Source organism: Mycteria americana, chromosome 9 (assembly GCF_035582795.1).
Source record: "Mycteria americana isolate JAX WOST 10 ecotype Jacksonville Zoo and Gardens chromosome 9, USCA_MyAme_1.0, whole genome shotgun sequence".
NCBI lineage: Eukaryota > Metazoa > Chordata > Aves > Ciconiiformes > Ciconiidae > Mycteria > Mycteria americana.
This window is the reverse complement of record NC_134373.1, coordinates 3051430-3069502: the sequence shown is the minus strand read 5'-3', so window position 1 is coordinate 3069502 and position 18073 is coordinate 3051430. Positions and strand designations below refer to the sequence as shown.

Here is an 18073-nt window from a genome sequence, read left to right as displayed (position 1 = left end):
ACAAGAGAATACACCCTACCTTGTGAATCAGAGGCTAAGTCTTGTTCTCAGTGCAGTGATCTACAAGTCTTGTCACCTCAGATGGATTCTCATCACACACTTTTACACCAATCTCAGCTTTGATGGGCTGTTATAATACAAAGTAAGATGCTAGTCATGATTCAGCACTGTTTGTTCTATCACTTATCCTAGCATAAACAGAAGGCTCACATGGAAGAAACAAGCTGGGTTCGTGCTTCTAAAAATTCTTCATTCCTTCCCAGTCTCATACTTTTATTCAGCCTGAGAACACGTTCAAGAGAGATCCACATTTACTGCAGTGCTTCAGAACTGATTGTAAGCGTCCCGATTACTAATGCTTAACACGTTCTCTGACTTTATTTACATTAAGTTGTGCCACACAGCCCTAGCATCCCACCAGCAATTCTTTGCTGTGAAAGCACAGAGTACTCTAGCATTTAATAACCAACCCTAAAAACAGGAAGCCAGGAATGCACACTACTTTCCATTGCTCAACACAAGTAGATTAAAAAGGCAAACTTCCCAAGCTACTTGGTATGATCTGAGAATGTAAAATATTTGTAAGTTTGCTCCCCATCACAAACCACCAACTTATTTGCCTTTCACTTGTCACGGTCCATTGGCAGTTGATTGCAAACCTGTATTTTGACAGCTGTTTGACACGTGACAGAGGCAAGGGGTTTTGTTTTAAAGAAGCGTCCACAGCTAACCATGTGAAACTACAAAACCTCCGTGCACTCGATTGACAAAGCAGCAAGGGGGCTATCGATAACTTGCATCACTTCCCCATGCACCAGCTCCAAAATACATAAGGCCCATCAGCAGTCAGTAGTATTCCTCAGATTTAGGATAGCTGATGTCAAAGTACAGCAGGCTATTACTTCAATATTTAGGTACTTTGAGGTATCCTTGGTAGAATAACCATTTACCTTGTTTCCACTGCATCTGACAGACAAATACAACAAATTATAACAAATAAACCGAGGCTTTGATTTTAGCTTTCCTAAATAGTCTGCAGGAAGCTTGCCAATCATTTAGTAGATTACTACCAGCTTCCAAGAGGTTTGCATGAAGATGAGCATTTAAGGAAAGTAAATGGGAACACATTTGTGACATCAACTGGGACCTGAAGAAGAAAGCTTCACTGTGGACTTGCACAATGTCTTATAAGCCCTAGTCTTCACAAAACTAAGACTATTCAGACTGAAATAAAGACTAAAAATCTAGTGAGCCCCTTCTTGTAGTCACTCTTGGACATTATCAAACACACAGTAACAAATAGTTTCAGACACCTTGTAAAGGCTTCGGGACTGCTTCTCTCAATGCAGGAAGCCAGGCTCTGGGCATCAGATGCTTTGAATTGCTTGTAGCTCTGGAACTGGAAGGGCCAAGCCAGCCAGCCCGCCCAGACAGTCCTTCCTAGAAGTAAGAAAACACCAACATGCTGCCCGGATGATGGCCCAGCCAACTCCAGCAGGGTAGGACACAGGCAGAACAAGCCACCCACCCAACATCTTTTTCCAGATTTCCCCTGCTGTCTTACACAGGGTTTTAATGCACATACACCAGGTTGCTGGAATACAGACTTAATACAACACTATTAGCTCTCCCCTTGCCCAGGCAGAACTCTTATGACTAACTTGAATAATCCATCTGCGGCATTCATTTTGGAAGCCCTGAAAGATATTTATGGTGAGAAAGAAGCCAACAAGATGTCCAAAGCACAGTGGTTAATATCTTGTACCTGCTACTCCTGTAACCAGTCACCTGAATAAACTCAGGCCACCAGAGGAATAATTAGCACCAGGCTGAGCTGATGCCCTTTTCACCCTTAAGAGGAGCTTCTCAAATGCTCAGGAACTGGATTGGCCAGCTTCTGCACACCCTTTACAGATTAGCAATGCAGAAGAGCCCCCATTGGGTTTCAGAATGAATCCAGATTACTAAAACAAGGAAAAATATTATCTAAGCATGGTATCTGCAGCAGGATCCATCAGAATGCATTACAGCAACATCAGTACCGTTCTCCTGCAACACCCAGTGAGACTTTTTCTACATGTCCATTCTGCTTTCATTTTCTTAACCAAGTTACTGACAGCTCTGATCAGATCCTGGAAAATCTGCTAGGCTTTCTTATTAAAGCCTATGGAAGGTTTCCATGTGGATCTTCAGCAGGGAGGCATGCTCCACTGTTCGGCCTCCATACCCAGTGTTTCTCCTTTTTTAACTACCTTTAGGCTGAAACAGCTTTCCCTACAGAGACCGAAACTGCAGGTAAATGAGCATCACTGAACTATATAAGAGAGGCTAAGAAAATGCAAAGAAACAATCTTCAATTACCTGTGGGATGCAGATGAAAATGGAAAACACTAAACTGAAATGGAATTTCTTTTTTCAAATCCTTCAATAACCTCTCCTCCCAGATGAATTCTTAATGGTTTCTTAACCCAAAGGTCCTCCCACTCCACCACTGTTCCAGCACTGCAGACAGAAAAGCATTTGGAAGAACTCCAAAACCCACACCAGTTCCTTTAATTAAAAAAGCAAATATGACCACAAAAATACCTCCTCTTTGTTGAGTTGAAAGCACAGGGTTAAAACAGCACAGGGTTAAAACAGCCCAGGTAAGTATTCAAACGCTGAAAGATCTCACTTTAGGAAATAATTTACACAACCTGTTTACCAAGACGGGGAAACACAGAGCTATGCTATGCTTGCCGGAGCAGTGAAAGTGTAAACTGAAATCCTTTAACACAGATTATGTCTAACAAATGGACTAACATTGCACTCAGCAGAATTTTTGTTATTGACCCCTTTGAGACTGCAATATTTTAGCACAAGATAGGCCCAAGCCAAAAGAGAAAAACTTTTCTACAAATACATCTGATTTTGGCTTTTCTAATGTCATGTATCACAAAGTTGTTTACACTTTTCCATAGTATCACTCAATTGGAGATCATATGAGTTAGAGCAAGCCTAAAAATAGTTACTGTACTGACTACTCACTGCTTTCAAGAGAACTGAATTCTCCTACCTTTTCTATCAAGCTCACCTTGTAGCTTTGCTTGCTAGGTTAACTACAGCTCTACGGACAGATTTCTCACTGCATTTCAGAGACTGGTTAAGTCTTCTTCATCTAATTAGAGAAACTATGCTATACAATAACATCTGTCTTTCTACATAGTAACCCTCTGCTGATATGGAAAAGCTGCATTTGTCTTCAGCCATTAAATCCAATTCTGAATTTCACTAGCAACCTGCTGTAACTCCAAACTTTCTGATCCAGTATTTTAAAACAGAAGCACACCATTTCATAGTACTTGGAGATAGCTCTCATTCCCATTTGGAGAATCCATGGCACAGTGCAATTCAGGAACCAAATCAGTCATGATAACGTATCACACAATCTCCACAAAGAACTACAATAAACTTGCCACTGGATGTAAATTTCCTATTTATAGGTACTGTGAACCAGCTGATAGCCTGCTGCAGGGTAAAATCATTTGGTAATTTTAAGAACATGCTGGAAAAGTAAAAATTCTACTTTATTAGCTCAATACATGCCAAACAAGTCCATTAAAGGTCTCATGACAATTATCAACAACATCCCTCAAAAGGCCACTTGTATTAAGCTGTATCACTGACAGTAGAGTAAGAGCTATTCCAGTGTTAGTTCAAATTAACACCAATAAAGCAACTTGTCCCATTTGCCCTTCCCAGACACGAAGCACAGCATTCCATTTGGCTGCAATACCCCTACTTCTCCAACGTTTAATACCTCTAGTTCCTTTACCAAGATTTAAATTCGGCCTGCTCCTCACCTGCCCATTTAAAAAACAGAAAACCAATATGAGTGTCTAGGCTGGGGAATCAGGCAGCATTTTCATTAGTAAAAAGGAGAAATACTAAAAATACATAGATCAGTATTTGAGGAAGTGTGGTTTGGTTTTGTAGGCAGCTTCAAATCTACTAATGTTTTCTACAAAGAGTCAACAAATGTGGACTAAGTGGTCTACTTCATACACAACAGATTTTTCCAAAACTACACAAACTAGTAGACTAAAGAGGAAAGGACTGGCTAAGGGTAAGTAGCAGGTAGTCAGTTTTCATAGTGGAGGAGGCTACCATAAATCACTAATATACCTGTTATGTTCAACATTCATAAAGTTCTTTAGGTTAGCAGGGCAACAATGCCAAGATTATAAAGTTATTCAAGAAGTCAAAAGCAAGTCTGATTACAAAGACCAGAAATGTCTTACAATACTGAAGTTTCATCTACTGTTTCACTGCCCATTTGTTATCCATGCATGCACTGCACTAACCAGAGGGGAAAACCCTGAATAAGGACATGCAATGATGCACACCAACCTACTTATCACTGCTGATGAAAGATACTGAAGTCATTGTCATTACCACACTGAGAACAAGGCAGTGGTCACGAGATGTTAGAACAGAGCCAATCTTAGAAAAGATCAGGAACAAACAGAAAATATTTTGCTGTTGTTACAAGCCATGCTATGTCCACCACATGACTAGGAAGAGTGGCAACAAGCAGACCGCCTGAAAAAGGATATTTGTGAACCAGAAACCATGATAAAGGGCAATGAGGATGAAAGATCTGAAATAGCTTGGATTCCAAAGTACCACCAACAAAAAAGCATGGCTGGGAGCACAGCACTCAAAGCAAGTTATGAGTTAATGCCATACCCAAAGCTAAGTCAGCTTAAGTTTTACAGCAGACCAGATAATATCTCAAAACTATGAACTTGTTATAACTGGACAGAGAAGAGCCAAGCTTACCGTACTTGAGAGAGATTTGATAGTAGATCTGAGATGATACACGCAGATTACCAGTGTCCACCATGCGCTTCTCCCGTTACCATTTAGTAAGTGCAAGTGGTTAGTAATCCTTCAGTCATGTCTAATTTTCATTGCAGCAAGCAGGGTTGTTCTTGTGTGCTACAAACAACTGCAGGGTTGCACAATACATACACAGAAGGGGAAATCTTCACTTAGCTCTTCAAGTACTTTACACCTTTGAATATTTTAAAAGGCATCTGAAGGGTACCAGTTTTTTTTTAAAATATAAACCCATCCAATTGCTGCACACAAAGCTGTTCAAAATACCTGTCTAGGCATAATGTATTGTGCTAATCTTTAACTAGTTCTACCCAAATGAGACCAATAAGAGTTCATTAAAAACTAGCCAAGCCAGAACAACTGTACTCTAAGGAAAATTAAAAATCAAGTACACAAGGTCAGTGTAAACATGTTCTTTAATATCACTGGAGATAAATTCAGAAATCCAAGTCTTAGGTGGGTTTCAAATAAATAATCATTTTGAGTAAGTGTTTACATATAAAGGGAGCTCTCAAAGCAGCAGTGCACAGTTTATAATTCCTCCCTGCTAACACATCCCCGACAAGAGAATGTACAGTAGGTAGTGCACACTGGAAAAAACAATCACAACATACGGCACACCTGCCATCTGTGATGAAACCACCGAGTATGATGTTGGAAAGAGGGGAGATGCAAATGAAGGCATGCACTGCCCTTTAAAGCACCATTATTTTCCCATAGCCTTTTTACCAGCATTACACAAATAAGCAGCTTGGAAATACAAGTCATCTTTCTGCTTCTAAAATCCACTCTCAACTCAAAAGATTAACACAGCAGTGCTCTGATATAGAAAATGTATTCCTCAAACTGACATTGCAGCATAAAATATCATCCGCGTTCCAACTGGTCTCTACTCAGGGACACCTACTCTAATTTTTAAATTCCTCTCCAATAACTGCAGAGGTAATCCAGAAAGCTTAACAACAGGTAAGAGTTGTTGTTTCTTGTAGATCCTGGCCCAGTGTACTGAAAAGAACCAAGACATGACAGGCCTCAAGAAGGTGTATGGTTACCCAGCAACTATCTGGTGTCCTACATCACTCAAATAAAATCTTCCAAAAGTAAAAATCATTCCTCAAAGTGAAGATTTGCCTTTCTTAAATGACACCAGTTATTCTGCTGTAAAAATATGCCCGATGTGAAGTTTCTCACATCAAAACAAGAAGATTTAACAATCCCAAAAGACCAAAAAGAAAAAAGATCAATTATAAATATGCCACAAATACACTTGCAAAAGAGTTACTGTAAATTGTTTTCTTATTTAAGTTACCGTTTCATCAAAATATTTTCTCTGCAGATATGGGTACGGCAGTCTTCCACTCTTTGTACTTTAGTTCAACATGCAATTGATCTGTGATAAGCACTGCAGTACTCAGCATAGAAGCACATAACCTACTAGCAGGAATTCCTCAACACAGTTAACCTGCTTCATTACTCAATTTTTCTTGTCCATTTCTAATATACCTGAAAAGAGTTCTGCCTCTCTCACCTACAAGTCAACAAAAAACTTACTAGGTAATACTGCTGTGTACCTACTGAATAAATATTACAGGAGTTAAAGGATTGTTTCAATTGCTAGCTTGGCTTTGGCAAAATACGAATTGGGATAACATACACTGTATACTTCACACATTTGAGTAGGGGACGCTGCAATATTTAACAGATATAAAATAAAATAAATCTTAGATTTCTAGAACTGTCAGTACACAGGATTCCCAAGTTGTTCTGAATACAGGAGCAGGGCAATCAATTTTCAAGGAAAGCCACATAGTCAGTCAATCTGGCCAACTGCTGTTCATTTGGAATTGGTGGAACCGGAGCAGGTTCTACAAAGATAAAACAAATGCAGCATTAATGAAATTAAGAAAGCAAATCCATCCACAACACCATCCATCACAACAGTAAGGAAAAAATTACATGCATCAACAGTCTTATGGGGCATATCTTAACTGTATCTCCTACCTACGCAGCTTTAGCTGACATTACTTTTCTGTTATCTGCAACATTAAGTATAGTCCAAGGCTTACTAACAGCAAAGATAGCTGTAACAAGTTCCAGCTGTCAGCAGTCTCCAAAAATTTTTTTGCATACACTGGAGTCTGAATAATGAAGACTGACAGTACTTCCACTTGACAAAAATGGTCCTGGAGCTCTTTAGTTGCTCCTTTCCTTACAGGTTGCCATACTGAAGATACCAAATAAATATTCTGGGTTATCCGACTAACAAAGCATACTCAAGTACTGCATGGGTTGCAGGAGAATGCAGTGCACATGCAGATCCTTATATGAGGATCTGCCAGCTAACCTGAGATGAGTTTAACAATAGGTTGGAAGACAAGTGACTAAAGCCAGGGAGAGGCTAAGAATTAAAAATCAGAAATAAAAAATAGCAGGAAAATTTGCATTTACTTTTCCTGAAGAGTTAATAGACTAGCATTCAGGATATAGTTAAAGTAGACATACTGCCAAGGGCTGCAAGTTCGTGATAGAGGCTGACAATCAAAAGAATGTTTTCAAAAAGCAAGACCCCAGCTCTTGAAATGGGCTTGGAATTAAACCTGTAAATTTAAGACATTTTTGGCAACTGTGTTAGACACAGCAAGCCACCAATTCAGATGTGCTGTCACTATCTTGTGAACAAGAGAGACAACAGTGTTTTGAGAATCAGCATGACACAACGTATTACACCTCAATCTATAGTTGAGCTCTGAGGAAAATCAGACGATTGCTTTCTTCTACAGGGAAGACTTCAGAAGTCCCACATCACACGAAAGCAACAAAACCTACTCAGAGTTGCTTTGTGAAGAAACTGCCTGTAAGTCAGAAGTTTTCACCAAAATCCTTTGTTCTACAGGGGCTGTCTACCCCTGCTTTGGAATCTGCTCCCTGCTTCAGCTATGGAAGTGGAAATCTCAGGCACTCCTTAAAACGTGAGGGAAAGAGAAGACAGAGGGAGAAACATGTTTACATAGCACCTGATCGGGGTGGGGTTTTTTGAGGGGGGCAAATGACAACATTCACTTCTCTAAGACCCAATTCCCATTTTGTGGTGGTGGTGAAATTGTTTTTATATTAATCATGCGAGTTTAGATATATGCAAGTACATTACAAATAAACAGAAAGTACCTGATGAAGGAATAAATCTGTTAAAGGAAGCTTCCAGCACACCTGAAGAAAAACACAATAGAAGTTAGCCCAGTGGACCAATTTTAAACAGTTCTGTACATCAAGCCAAAAATGGATAAAAAGGCAATTAAAACTAAGCCTGTTCGTTTACCATGTTTTACTTCACAGCTAAAAAGCAGAATACCCGAGGCTTAGCTGGTTAGACACGCAGCTTCAAAATAGATTACAACCTCCTGCCTCTTTCTTTTGCCTCAAAAATACTTCTCGCACTCACTTTTGGAAAAGCACCACATGTAACTAACTCTCAGTACTTGTAAGCACTGAATATTTTGCAACCAGTTCATGAAAAAACTGATCACATGCAAAAGCTCAGGACTCTGGTTGGTTCTGTGCCCCTCAGGGGCACAGAATTTCAACACCTTACCTGGCACATTTATTGTAATGTTCTGGGCTCTAAACACCTAAAAATTCTGCCCATACAAACAATATATTTTCTTAGCCTAATAGATGTTGCCCTTTTAGATACATTGTAATTTGGCTCCTTCTTCCACAGCTGCACTGTGCAGTTTAAGCACAGTCATTTCATCCCTGCCTTCATAGCTTAACATTTATTTTTGCCTCAGCCAGCCATAGATACTGCTTTATCAAAAAAAAACCCCAATAAGTATTTTTGCAGGCTGAGCTTTGCAGGGACAGTTATTCTGTTATCAACATCATAACAGTGAAGAAAAAGATCCAGTAGAGTAAGTTTTAAAAAGCAAAGGAAATTATAGCAACAACTTGAGCTCCTCAGAACAAAGATCCACTAGATCCCTGCCCAAAGAAGTTCTACTTCTCCTGAAAAAATCTCAGGTTCAAAATAGTATATTTTTACTCATCTTTATTAGATTAAGACATGTCATTTGAGGTCATCCAACTTATGTTACTCTGAGTCAGAGCCAGCAGCAGAGGAGGAGCAGGAGAAATCGTGGCATATCCTGTCTGCTTTTGTTTAAAAAAGTTAATTTGAGGATGTAGCTTAATCTAAACTACTCATAACCCCAAACCAAACCCACTTCTTTGTAATTCCTACATTATAAACATTCCATGTTTTACAACAGCATAAGCCCCCATAAAAATATCTAAAAGAATATTGTACAAAGTTTTTAATTAAAAACTAACACCTCATTACTAGAAAATGCTAAACTCAATGTCTCATGAAATAACAGCTCCACCTACCTGGCTTTTTAGGCATTACCATACGAGTTGAAAAGTCTGCTTGCCAGCCCTGTTCTAATACACCTGAAAAGGCATTTTTACATTTGTAAGAACAAACATCTTGTACAATTGCTAGAAATGCAAAATAAAGACGCACATTAAGACCACTAGAAAAGCATCTCAGTACACTGCCTATATGCTACAACTCAGACACATTTCTTGTGAGCATTTAGACATTTAGTTCAACAAATAAGCTCATGAAAGTAATAACAGCACACAAAACTAGGTTAACCCACTACCTTCAGTCTTCCCTCATTGCTGAATTGCTTTAACACTTCCACATATAAGAGGGGAGGATAACCAATGGTAACTAGTGGCAAATAAAAAAAATATCAAACACTTATCCAGAACCAAGACATTTTCTCTATTCACTGCCCCATCACTTCTCTTTATGACAGTCTCAGAATTTGTATACATACATATTTCTATTTACCATCACTTACAGCTCTCCGATCTCAATCAACTGTAGAAAAACTATTCCGTGAATAAATGCAAAGTACCTTTCACAGCTTCTTCTACAGGAAGCCCGACAAAGGCTGCAAAGTCATCTGCAACTATTGAGGTATATGCCTGAGAAACCAGTCCAAAGGCTCGTCTCCTAGTTGCGTCTAAGAGGAGACAAAACACCATAAGCAGACAGTAGACTAATCTCCATAACTCGGAAATCTGAAAAAGTTTTCCCAATTCTAACACATTTGGAAAACCACTACCAGCCTTAGAGCTAGCACTTTAGAAGTTCCCCCTCCCTTCCCACAATTCACTGAAGTACCACAGTCAGCAGCCAGAGACAATAGCTTGCTCTATGCCAGGACAAAACCCCTCAGAGACCACATGTGACTTCCAAATGCAGTTTGCACCATCTTGAGTACTACCACCAGTACGTAAACCAGTTTAGGAAACTCTGCTTCTGATGGCGTTCTCCATTTACAATAAGCTTGTGTGTCAAATAGTTCAGAATCAGAAAAAATAATGAAGAAAGCCATTAGTCAAACTATTCATGCCTTTTTAACCACATTTGCTTTGATACCAAGGCATCTGCAAATCAGTTGTTTCTAAAGCTACAGAGAATTTGTTATTGCAAAATACTTTGGAAGGCTTTTTAGCAGTCTGTACTGCCCTCTAGTAGCAAGACTTTACACGTTACTGTTGCACAGTGTATAACTAAAACATTTGCCTAAAGAAAAAGTTTTTTTTTTCAAGTGGCTTAAGTGTCACAAGGTTCTGAAATGCCAAGCCAAGTTCCCTAGATCACTCGTTGAAAGTCTGATAAAACTAGATAGCTAATGGTCCATTTTACTATTACAGAACAAAACATATGGTGCATGCGTATTCTTTCGTGTTGTAATTTCAATCACACACACCCCCCTGATAAATAAAAAACATTTCAGTTTGTTTCTACAAGTTTTTGTAACGAGCTTTTTATTTACACCAGATAACTAAATTCCTTTAAGTAAAATCTACAAAAACTTGGCAATCTTCCTGACCACTGGTGATTTTTCATAATAAGTGGTCATTTGTCTACTTGTGTTTGAGCACACAGAAATAATTTAAGGCAACATATAATTCCATGCTACCTACAGAAGTTCAATGTGTACCTCTAAGTGCTTCCATGATTGGTTGAATAGTCTCGGACCACTGATGCGCACTGATTGTTGTATAGATTCCTGGAAAGTCTCTCTGCCAGATTCTTTGTCCTACTGACCAAACCGCACCAAGTTCAGCATTTGCCTGTCGCAACAAAAAACCCACCAGTTAATCCAGAATTGTGTATTCTCTACAGTGTAAACCCATTCTGTGTAAACCCATTTCCACTCCCCTCCCTTTCCCACTGCAAGTGTATATCACAATACCTGTAACGATGATCAGACAAACACTGGGAAATCTTGTTCCAGCAGGTATCACTGCTGCAAGCTCCCTGACCCATCCTCTGCCAAAAACTTTACCACCCACATAAGCAAAGCCTACTCACATGTCAGTTATACCAGCTAAAACAATCACGGAGGATAGTTTGCACTCAGACCGCTGACTGGATTTGCAAAAGGACAGGCACAGCTTATTTTCTGCTTAGGGAGATGCTTGCCTCTTCAATAGAGGCTTTACACAGGGCAGTGGCTGTTTGTACAGTGAAGGCAATTTTCAAATTGAAAGTCTTGAAATGTTGACAGTAGGTCACACTTAATATGGTGCCATGCTCACTACAACTGCTCTCTCACTACTGGTTTTAAGGGCTACTTCTACTGTGTTGCACGCTGTCATTTGGTCAACTAGACTCCAGAACACCCTGTCAGAATAGCAACCAAACACCTAACTGGGTAATAATGTAATATTTTCAATTGTAAGGAGAGCCAATTTGTTTCTGAAGTTAAGACTCATACTAATCATTACTTGACTCAATTAGTAGAAGATTCATCAACACATACAGATAAGAAAATACTACGCTTTGAGGTGTAACCTTCCCAAAATAATTCATGCAACGAGTTTCCCCCACCAAGAATGATGCTTCACGTGAAATGCAAGTTACACCAAAGCAGCCAGATTATTCACAGAACATTGCTGTGCAACAAATACAGCATGTTTCAGAGAAAGGCCAAGTAAAATTTGGTCCAGATGACTATTGACTCAACTGATGTAACTACTTTTTTTCTTGAAGGAGAAAGTTATTTCAGAATCACCTGACAGGTCCCATCTTGACCATGAGGTTTCTTAATACAAGACTACAGAAGGCTTGTTTCCTTGTAAACTGTATGAGCTCAAACTGAAAACCTAACAACAGTAAGGTCTGGAAGCATTTCTGGTATTATATTTAGCTAAACCCTCAAAATGCGTCTTTGATCCAAACGCAGCGCAAAACAAACTGCCTTCAGAAAGTTAATCAGTTTGAAGATGCATCGTATCTGAAGTCACTTTTCACTGCACAAGGTATTCTGCACACTCATGTGGAATGCGGCCCCATCCCAGAGTCAGATCCATTGCTCTCCTCCAGCTGACTACCCTTTATCACAAGGCTTTCTACTAAAAAGCCTATAGATTTACCGAGTTCTGTTGCACCAGATTATTCATGAAGGAAAAGAGGTAGCAGATAAGCAACGAGGAGATCTTAAAGACCAACGTGCCATCTGCTGGGCAAGCAGTTCACAGCACAGAACTGAGTCCAAGGCTACACCAAACAGAATCCTTGGGGGAAAAAAGTCATTATTTGCAAGCTTATATGAAACTTTTTTAGTACCAAATGGCATTTTATGAAGTACTTACAGATTTGATAGCAGGAGGGATTCTCTTCCAAAGATACCGTGCGTTATTCCTAAAAAAAATTAAGTTCAAAATACTTCTCAGTAACCAAACGTTTGCTATGAGGAAACACCAAAAGGTTTGTTCAGATGCTATAATCAACGTAGTCTCAGTGCTTTAAAATATTCCTTCTATGCCTACTGAAGTAGAAAAAGCTACTCTCAAGTAGACAACATGGCTGCCATAATACAACAAATAGTTCATTAACTGCCTCATTTAACACCAGTTTAGAAAAGGTTTTTCATTTATCTACCCTAGGCAGCTTTTCACAGAAGTTAGTTTTGCAGTTTTATTTTTGGAATAGCTGCATCTTTAGGAAAAGTTACTCTTTGTACATGTGTTCCTCCGTGTCAACTTTGATCTTGCACTTCCAGCAGAAAAACGTTTTTGAGCATGCACCCCCCAGTATATGCATATGTATTTATAAATCATATACATGTACTACTGTATTAACATATTCTGTATATTATAAAGCATACAAAAATAGAAGTTAGAGGATGAAATAAACACCATTTAAAGATATTTTTATTTTACTTATTAATAGTACAAAAATACTTTCTCCATGTGCTTACACCCCACTTTGCATACCAAAGGTTTAGACTGTTTAGTGCATGTTCTTCCCAACCCAGCTTTGTCACATACATTCTGGAGATTGGACATATTGAAATATTTAGTCATTGATCTTTAGAGCACAGAAATCAAACTGAAACGGTGACAAGTTCTCAGAAAGATTTAAAATGCAAAACAGAGAAAAAGACTCACTGCTTTTCCTTAAAGCACAATTCTAAAACTTCAAATTTATTTGAACCAAGGTTATCTGCATTATCAGTATATATCAGTATCAGTGTTCAGGGAATTTGCCCTGAAAGAATATACATCTACAATGCAAGAAAAACCACAAACCTTCGAATCCCCACACCAATGCTTGCTTTGGCTTGATAATCAGACATGGCAGTGTCATTTATTCTGCCTGAATAAATAATCAACAATTTCTCAATAAAGCCCTAAACATAGCGAGTCAAGTTCACACAGGGACATGGTAATAACCCACTAGACCAAATTTAAAGGATCACTGCTTCTTGCGGATTTAGCTCATTCAAGCCAACGGTATCCCTTATTTTTAACACAGACAGTTTATAGAGTTCTCCTGCTGTAATTAGGCACAAGGAGGAGCATGCAATCTTACTCAAAACAAATGCAGCCTTGAAAAGCTACAAATCAACACACTGAAGCGTTCAACACTTTCCAAAGGAACCAATTTCATTATTTAAGGAGCTTTCTTCCTAAAGCCCATCTGTTTCCCTACAGTTCATAAGGGCGGGCAAGAGCAGACAAAGGAGAATAATTTTCCTGACTGAGCAAAAGGTGAAAGAGACTTAATTCCATGATTTAAAAAAAAAAAAAAAAAAAAGCCAGCACTGCCTACATGGATTTTGTTAGTCACATAACCAATTACTAATATTCTGGCAACTACAGCTCAAGCTAATAGTGACTGAAGTCACAGTGACATAGTCAAGTTAATAGTGACTGAAGCTAATAGTATCTGAAGTTAAAGATTAATAGAAGCAACTCACATGTCATTATGCAACAGGTATAAAGCTAGAAGTTGGCCATAAACAAGGGGTGTTGCAATTCCTCCAGGGGCCTAAAAAACAAGTACAAATAATTTGGTTACATATTTTAAGAACAAGGTATCTTACCAAATACACCAGGTAGCCAAGTTTAATGAAATCTGAACATTCCAAAACAGTTAATGTTTTCCACACCACATAATAGGTCTGCACAAATCGTCAGAGTTGCAATGTTATAGTAATACCGTTGTATCTTATGATGAAGAGTTAACTTGCTCACGCCAGAAGTTTTACTTCAAAAACTTAGTTTGTTTTGCTGTGTGGATAAAGTAAGGTTACATCTTTCTAACGTTCTAGCTAATGCTCATGGAAGTGGTAACCATCTTGCTTTACAGTTCCTTACAAACAACTGTTTTCAGGCACTCATGATTTCATCTGTCTTGAGCTGAACTTCAGTTCAATTCAGGGCACTCCGCCAGAGTAAAGTTTCTTTCCTCGCTTGAACTGCCCTTCTTAAAAATCCAAACTAAGCTTTGACACTTGCCACACTTCAGTACACCTCACAAATCATACAAGTGGAAAAAAAAAAAGGATTTATGATAAAGTTATAAAATTTTGAAAGTCTATAATCATTTAAAAGCTGAAAATGATTTCCAATAAGGTTTTAGCAATTTATCAAAGGATAGCGCAGCAAGCACTCACAGTAAGCCAATTCTGCAGCTATTTGATTTAATTACGTGTGTGATTTATAGGCTCATCTAAGCCAAAAGCAGGTGATTAGCTGTGTCGTGGAACAGATATCATTGTCCCCAGCCATTCTTACACTGGTTCCAGGGCTCATCACCTACATACAAATACAACAGTTTCTGCAACTGTTCCTTGGATTACGGCCAGTAAAACAAAGCCAGGTCAATTAACACCACCTCTTGGAACTGTAAAAGTTCACCTTTGGTGTGTCTCTGTACTAGAGAAAAGAAAATTCATTAGTTTCTCTGCCAGAAGACTAGCAGAACACAAGGGAAAGCTAACTACCACCAAAACAACTAGATTTACAATCTACAGTCTTACTGAAGGAAGCTCTGTGGCTGCATCTAGCCTGCAAAAAAAAAAAAAAAAAAAAAAATCAGCCTACATATCAATTCACAATCTGAAACACGAAGGCTGTCAGCAGCTATTAGTGTGCCCACAAGAATCTTGATGTGGATGCAGACACGGACAGCAAGTAACTTACCAGCTTTGTCAAAGCATTTGGGAACAGTTTGCCAGGGTGCATCTACTGCCATTTACTCTAGGAGACTCTGCCGACAGACACAGCAGAAACCTTGAGCAGAGCACAGTCTAAGTTCAGTGGCATTGTAACAGCTCCCAGGGACCCACAGAGGTCCAACACCACACGCTCCACAGCAGGGGAGCGAGGAGGGTGTCTTGAACTTCCTCAGGTGGCTGCAGAAGCTAAACCCAAAGCCTGCTGGGCTCCACCCTTGTCACTCAGAACTCAGCCTGACACAACCCTCCCACCACTCTGCAGAGGCCAAAAGGCAGCCAAAGCCACTGCAAGTCAGGTTCAAACAGACTGCCCAAACCAAGTATCAACCACTGATTTGAAGTTTGTTAATCTGAATGGGAATAAAAAGGTAACTCCATTTACAGAAAGATATTCCCTAACGGGAAGCCATTCAGTGACTGCTAACATATGCCGTCATCCCATAACCCTAACTGTAACCCTCTACCCACGCTTCCCTAATACACACCTGAGCAGCAAGTGCTGTACACGCGTGCTCCTCTAAAGGATGGGAATACACCTTCAAAGCAAGTACTAAACAGCTCCCAGCAGGGAGGGCTAACCACACTCAACTCTCCCACATGGTACAAGGGCACTCTTCTGCTTCTCTATGCTCACACGCATAGAGGCAGCAGGTAGCTCGGTTTCAGCACAACAATCTCCCTCCAGCTCCGTAACGCTCTTCTACAGAACTCGGCACATACCAAGAAGCTGCGGCAACATGCTGGGAACGTGAGAGGCACCTGGGCTCAGCACAGAAATAGCGCACAGAAACATCAACTGAAGCTTGATGATGCACACCCACAAGTAGGGACCCCTTCCATTTAAGGATTAGATTTTTCCACTGCAAAGCTGCGTGCTTTGTCAACGCCGAAGTTCAACACACACTGGAACAGCTCTCTCCCTTCAATTGCTAGGGTAACAAGATCTAAAAGTCAGAACCAGTGAGGAGTGCACAAAAGAGGAAAATTCAAAATTCGCTCTTATTTCAAATTGCTACAGTGGGATGTGTGAGCTTCACATTTAGAAAAGCCCTGGAAACTCTGCAAGACGAGAAAGGGTCTGTGGATATCACCCGGGAAGAGCTTTTAGCGTTAACATGGTGCCGCTTGGATTTACCACAAGCTGGAGTCTGGCACGCTAACAGTGCACGCAGTCACATTTGAAAACTTACCAAGGAATAAAATTTAAAACGGCACAGAGGAAGCTTCCAGCGTGAGCTCCCGTAACAAGCGCACCATTGATTTAAGAGTAATTCAGTGCCCCACTCCCCTTTTCGATACCTTCTTTTTCTCAACCACGTGAGACACATGTGAACTTCTCTCCCTCACGCACACGCCCCCTCTCCAAAAAGACCCTAACATTTACACTAAAAAGCACTCGTGTATTTGTCTGCAGCTTCACAAGTTTCTGAAAAGCTTTTTGGCGGGCTTTTGCACAAGCGGCAAGTTTAAACGCTGAACCCTCTCCAACCCCGCAGGCACACACAGAGGCAGAGAGCCGCGGACACCCTTCCTGCTAGGGCCGGATCAGACTCTCAGAACAGCGCCTTCGGGCCACAGTCTCTGACCCACACCGCACCCCGCGGCGGCTGGAAACGCTTGTGCCCTCACCCACCAGCCCTGCGAGGCGGCACCGAGCCCCGAAGCCCCGCCGGAGCACGGGGGGCCTCAGCCAGGCCCCGGCACCCCCCGGCCCGCCCCAGTAGCGCGGCCCCCGCCCCGCGGTACCTCAAGCTCCTGCGTCTCGCACTGCTCCAGGAGCTTCTTGAAGCTGAAGGAGTTCTCTGCCATCACCGCCACGGGCATCTTCCCCTCACGGCGCCCCGCCGCCGCCAGCCAGAACCGCCTCCCCTCAGGAGGCGGCCGCGCCTTGACGCCACTTCCGTCCCGAGCAGCACGCACGTCCGCCCGCGGCATAAAGCAGCCGCTCTAGCCCTGCTTTTTTTATGCTCTGGAGGACTGCGGGGCGGGGAGCCAGGGCGGCCTGGCCGGGAGGGGCGTGGCCAAGACCGGGGGGCGTGGCCGGGGCGGGGTCACGGAGGCGGGGGGGCGGGCAGCACGTGTGTCGGACCCGCGCTTTTTAAGGCAGGGGTCGGTTCTGCCTCTCTTTCCCCATTATGTGTGTGTGCTTGCGTGTAATAAAGGGCTTTGTGTCTGGCTTTCTCTTTGTGTACCTCGCATACCGCGTGACGCTTCAGATACGTACGCTACATCCTTTATTACGCGTTACGTATACGATATAACACAGCATCTATATCCCGTAAATGGAATATACGCCAGAATGCCACCCAACGCGCTAAAACGGCATATTAGAGCATATACACTATGTTATAGGTAGGACCACCCCTCCGCCGTGGCCTTTCCGTGGCTCCGGTTCCCATCCTCAGGAGCCCTGTTTAAGACTTTATCTTTTGGGGGGGGGGTTGGGTTTTTTTTTTTTTACTTATTTATGCCTGAAGGACGGGGTTTGGACACCTTTGCAGCACAGAGCGCAGCCCCGGTTTGAGGCACATTTCTGCATGAATCGGTGGAAAATGGCAGAATTGTCGCCAGATCTTTGCAATTACTGGGGGCACAGATGGAAACTCTGATTTTTTAGGGTAAAATTAACCCCGGGCGCCTCATTT

At 41.1% G+C, this 18073-nt stretch overlaps 1 protein-coding gene and 1 long non-coding RNA gene across 2 annotated transcripts in view; both read right to left on the bottom strand.

Moving 5' to 3' along the window:
- The window catches only part of LOC142414472 (uncharacterized), a 37705-nt gene extending 35310 nt beyond the window's left edge, over positions 1-2395 (bottom strand). Inside the window, exons 1-3 of the long non-coding RNA XR_012777088.1 lie at positions 2362-2395; positions 1314-1440; positions 20-127 (exon numbers count right to left, since the gene is read on the bottom strand). This is a non-coding gene — a long non-coding RNA (uncharacterized LOC142414472). The remainder of the gene's footprint in view (positions 1-19; positions 128-1313; positions 1441-2361) is intronic.
- Positions 2396-5279: 2884 nt separating this feature from the next.
- COPS8 (COP9 signalosome subunit 8) lies at positions 5280-17335 on the bottom strand. The gene is made up of 8 exons (XM_075511737.1): positions 17175-17335; positions 14166-14236; positions 12556-12604; positions 10899-11031; positions 9804-9911; positions 9265-9327; positions 8047-8088; positions 5280-6746 (listed from the first exon to the last, which is right to left on the bottom strand). The coding sequence occupies exons 1-8, from the start codon at positions 17250-17252 to the stop codon at positions 6667-6669; spliced, it is 624 nt and encodes a 207-aa protein (XP_075367852.1). The 5' UTR covers positions 17253-17335; the 3' UTR covers positions 5280-6666.
- Positions 17336-18073: the final 738 nt, after the last annotated feature.

What these genes read in the sequence shown, in the direction of transcription:
- COPS8 (XM_075511737.1), bottom strand. Translation starts at nt 17,252, where the DNA reads ATGCCCGTGGCGGTGATGGCAGAGAACTCCTTCAGCTTCAAGAAGCTC. An exon ending in GCGAGACGCAGGAGCTTGAG is followed by an intron (nt 14,237 to 17,174) that starts GTACCGCGGGGC and finishes CTTGTTTTTTAG; the next exon opens with GCCCCTGGAGGAATTGCAAC. An exon ending in TCCCTCCTGCTATCAAATCT is followed by an intron (nt 11,032 to 12,555) that starts GTAAGTACTTCA and finishes TTGTTGCGACAG; the next exon opens with GCAAATGCTGAACTTGGTGC.